The sequence below is a fragment of the Barbus barbus genome, assembly GCF_936440315.1.
Source record: "Barbus barbus genome assembly, chromosome: 47".
NCBI classification, from domain to species: domain Eukaryota; kingdom Metazoa; phylum Chordata; class Actinopteri; order Cypriniformes; family Cyprinidae; genus Barbus; species Barbus barbus.
In genome coordinates, this window is record NC_136725.1 from 16,341,131 (window position 1) to 16,345,511 (window position 4,381).

The 4,381-nt window shown below is 47.4% G+C and overlaps 1 protein-coding gene across 1 annotated transcript; it reads right to left on the reverse strand.

Moving 5' to 3' along the window:
- Positions 1–1,276: 1,276 nt before the first annotated feature.
- On the reverse strand, positions 1,277–3,766 carry LOC306865870 (uncharacterized protein; the record flags this gene model as incomplete). The annotated part of the gene is made up of 1 exon (XM_079410694.1): positions 1,277–3,766. The coding sequence occupies one exon, from the start codon at positions 3,764–3,766 to the stop codon at positions 1,277–1,279; it is 2,490 nt and encodes an 829-aa protein (XP_079266820.1).
- Between the last annotated feature and the right edge of the window lie 615 nt (positions 3,767–4,381).

Here is a 4,381-nt window from a genome sequence, read left to right on the forward strand (position 1 = left end):
AAATAGGAAACATTGTGACATTAAGATAATCACACCCACTCATTCTCATACGCACAGTCATACACACAAAAATAGTCCTCTGTTAAACATGTGCATGTGATGGCAACTTCAAAAAAAGAAACCGATAAACATAACATCACTGTCATCCATGAAAGTCTTAGCTTACCTATAACACCAACTGCCTGTGAAACATCACCTCTACTGTCCATAGCCTTCTTTAACGCAGTCTCACACAATGTTCAGTGCAGGCAGAAAAAAAATCCACAGAGTTAGATCCATATGCCTCACGGTTCTTTGATGACATGTTACATACACATTTGTTACAGCTGGCAGGTACTGTGTGACTTAACACAGTGTTTAAAAAAACAGCGAGGAAAAGAACATCGGTGGGGAGAGTAAAAGAAGTGAGATGGCTCATCTTGTTGAAAAAGTAGGGCATGCGTTCTGCTACATACATTCAAAAGATACTGTGGTATATCCTGTCTTGGCATGAACTGTACAGGTAAGAGATTCTGTTTGTTTGCATACAACACAAGGGAGCTCCAAGAAGACTAACATTGATCCACAAAGTTCACTTGAAAAAGAAAAAATTGGAAAAAGACACCAGACAAAAAATTCTAAAAAAAACAAGTAACAAAGGCTACAAAGATCCCTCCATTGCTCGGTAACAAAAATTATTTTTTTCTGTGTGGCAGGCATGATGTTAAGAAAAAGCACCTTTGTGATGATACTGGGCTCCTCTGGTATTGTAAACCTGGATGAAAACCATAAGACTCAGTGTTGAATTGATTGTTTCTTCTCTGAGGCTTTTAATTACCACAAAAGACCATTACAGACTATTACGATGCTGGAGATAATGGACGGATACATCGTTTGTTTCTTCAGAGAAGGTCTACGTGGCTTTGGATTCCAGGTGAGGGCTCTTGTGCTTTAGTGCCTGCCATTTAATTTGCATGTTTGGTTGCCATAGGGATCCCTTAGACAGGGCCTGTGCATGTGCTGTCTGTTTCCTGGTCGCACACAGAGTTGAATCCACAGCATCAGTCTGTTCAAGAGTGATGTGAATAAAAACACCCAGCTGATAAAAGAATTGTGTGATTTGACACCAGTGTGTAAATTAGTTCAAATAACGGTAACAATCCAGTTGTTCCTGTGCTGCAAAAAGGCGTTAACCAGGCGTAGTGATGCCTGATTGAATATCAAAAAGTAAATCTTGAGAAAACTGTTGCCAGTGGAATGTTTCAGGATTTTGCCATAGACAGAATTACATAGGCAGTTATTTTCGGGTGACGGCAGCTGTAGCTGTTGGTGCAGGCTTATTGCTGGTCCGACGAATGGGCATTTTGGACACCGGTATCTTGGAACGTGTGGCTTCTGCCCTCCCATGTACAGAATGGTAGGTTGCAGTAGATCCGTGTTTGATTGGGATCTTGGAATCCCGGGTTAAGCTTGTGGCACCACCTGCAGGACGTGCTGATGTCTGGAGACCAAGTTTTCCATCGAGAATATCTTCTTGGCTTGGGGTGATAGCCCCTGATTCTGTGGAGACATCACTGAGGGCCTCCTTGCTGCTGCTCTCGCGTGAGAGAGTGAATGGGCTCTCCTCTTCGTGTACTGGTGTTGGTAGATTGGAGTGGTCCTCATCTCCATTGGGCTGGGAATCTCGATGATGCAGCTTAGGAGGTCTGCCTCCACCACTAACAGGGATCTTACTCAGAGTTGCGGGCTTTGCTGCAGGGCCCCTTTTCACTGTCTTGCTGATGCTTTGAGTAGCCACCGAGTCTCTATTGTCAGTTCCTTCTTGTCTTACCAGGTCCCCCCTTAAATCTATCCTGGCATCATCATCTGATCTTTTTGAAGAAATGAAGGACGGAGTAATACCAGACGGAGACTTCAGGACAGGAACTTGTGGTGCAGAGGTAACTGTGGGTGAGGAAGCGGTAAGAACAGGAGGTTTCGCAACAGGAGCAGTCGGTTCAGAGATGGAGGCTTTCCTTACAGATGCTGTGCCAGATTGGGTGCTAGATTTTGAAGTTTGTCCTGTAGGTTGTTTTGTCTCAAGCTTGGCAATAGGAGCAGTGTTTCGGCTTGTCGATAATCCAAATGTTGTTACAAGTTTTGGTCTTGGTGTTGGTGCAGGGGCTGGGGTAGGTTTACCAAAAGGTGGTGGATAAGGGGTGTATTTGGTTGCAGAGGTAGACATAGTATGTTTGGATTCATGGGTAACGCTTGGAGTGGGTTTTGTTGAAGGAGCTGGGGCTTGGGTAGGTTTAGGTACTGGGGCTGGGGCAGGTTCAGTAATTGTGGGTGAGTGGGAGGTTTCAGAAGGAGGGGTTGAGATGGATGGAGGAATGGGTGTAGAGCTTGGGATAGGTTTGATCATTGGGGCAGTTGTAGAGCCAGCTATTGTGTCAGGTTTTTCAGGGCTAGATTTAGGGGACAGGGCAGGTTTAACTGGGGAAGTGGTAGATTTGGTTGTGGGGCTTGATATAGGGCTTGAGGCAGGCTGTGTAATGGAGGCCGATGTAGGGGTTGGGGTAACTGGGGTAGTTGTTGCAGTCGCTGTGGCTTGAGGTGTTTGGATAAGTGTTGGTGTTGGGGTAGGCTGAGTTATAGGCATAGCTGATGGCATAGGGGTGGGTTTGGTGAGAGGGCTGGATATTGGGGTAGGAATAATAGGGCCAGTAGGCATAGATGGTGACATTTTGGTTATGGGAGAGGATGTTGAGGTAACTGCATGTTTTGTCAAAGGGCTGGGAATAGGTTTGGTGGTGGTAGGTGACGGGGTGGGTTTGGTTGCTAAAGTAGGGGAAGGTTTGGAGGAGATGGTTGGGCTGAGAGTAGAAGTAGGCGAAGGGCTAGGCTTTGATCTGGTAGAAGTCGTAGAAGATGAAGTCTTCTCTGAATTATCCACTTTCAATGTGCTCGGTGCTCCCTCCATTCGACTGCTAGCTTTGACCCATTCTGCCTCTATGTCTGCTACAATATCTCCACATGCTGTCAGTGAATCAAAGCTTAAAATTGATGAGATATCTCCGAGCAGTGTGCTCAAGCGTTCATTTTCTGGAGGTTTGCTTGCCCCGCTCACCTTTGCAGAGTCCTCAGATGACGTAGGGCCCTCTTGCGGTGTAGGCTTTTCCTCTGTCCCCTCCACAGAGCGAGGTGGAGGCCTGGGTGTCAGCGTGAGACTCTCCTTTATGATCTCAACACTGTTGGAGCGGGAAGCTAGAAGGGGAGGGCCAGGTTCAGCCTCCTCGTCATCCTCTTTCTCCTTACCACGCCAGCGCACTGTACCAAACAATCCCTTCAGGCCCTTCCGTTGCCGCCCGGGCCTCTGAGATTCAGTCTGAGCTTGCCATTCTCCCGTCAGTCCCCGTCTGCCTTTGCGAAGCATATTTAGGAAGCTCAGAGACTTAGCAGAAGTGAGGGAAGAGATGGACTGCCTTGTAGGAGTAGTTTCTGAATTCATGTTCCCACCTGTGAACTCCTCCATTGGAGCATCGTCCTGTTGACTCTCATCCTCCCGGTCAAGATCCACCTGCTCTGCCTCTGCTTCTGGGGCAGTTGGCTCATTTAATCCTTCCAGGGTTTTACTCCTTGACGGCGGTGATTTAGGGCCTCCATCTCCTTTTCCACGTATGGAGAAGATGCTAGCGACGCTGCTCCCAGGTTTCCGCTTGCTGAACAGTTTGAAGGCTTTTCTGATTTTACCTGGAGGCTGAGGGTCACATGGCGGTGGTTCACAGCTCTCAGACTGTGCATCCATATTCCAGCTCCACTGCAGTGTGGCTTTACCTTCGTCTCGACGGCTCGGTCTACGCTCACACGCTCTCTTTTTGTAACCTCACGCTAAGATGAATGAAATACAACTCTAATGAGAATAAATAAATAAATTACCTTATCCCTTTTATATCTCTGTAGACTGTTTTTTCTAGCAATGTGCATCTATCTCCGTCTCCACTCTCTTTTCCTCCCTCTGTCTTTTGCTCTTTTTTTAAGCGCTCCCTCTTTCTCTCTCTCTGCTGTTCCTCCCTCCCTAGCCCCCGCCCTCCCTCTCCCTCCCTTTCTCTCTGCTCCTCTCCTCTGGCTGCTCCAGCTGGTCGCCATGGCAACTGAGGGTCTAAGCAGCTTTCGTCAGCAATGGAGCGGAGCCAGGGGCTGTCATCATCCTACCCTGTTTCCTTCTTTCTCTCTCTCCCTGTCCACTCCCTGTTTTCATCCAACTAAGTGTTCCCATCTCTCACATCCCAGTTACTCATCCAGATTTATCCTTCCTATTCGTGATCGTGTTCTCTTCATATCAGCATCACTGCTGCATATGGAACAAAGGACAACACGGGCAGCAACTGGCTTGGTTTACGGCATCCCTACTGGGATAGAT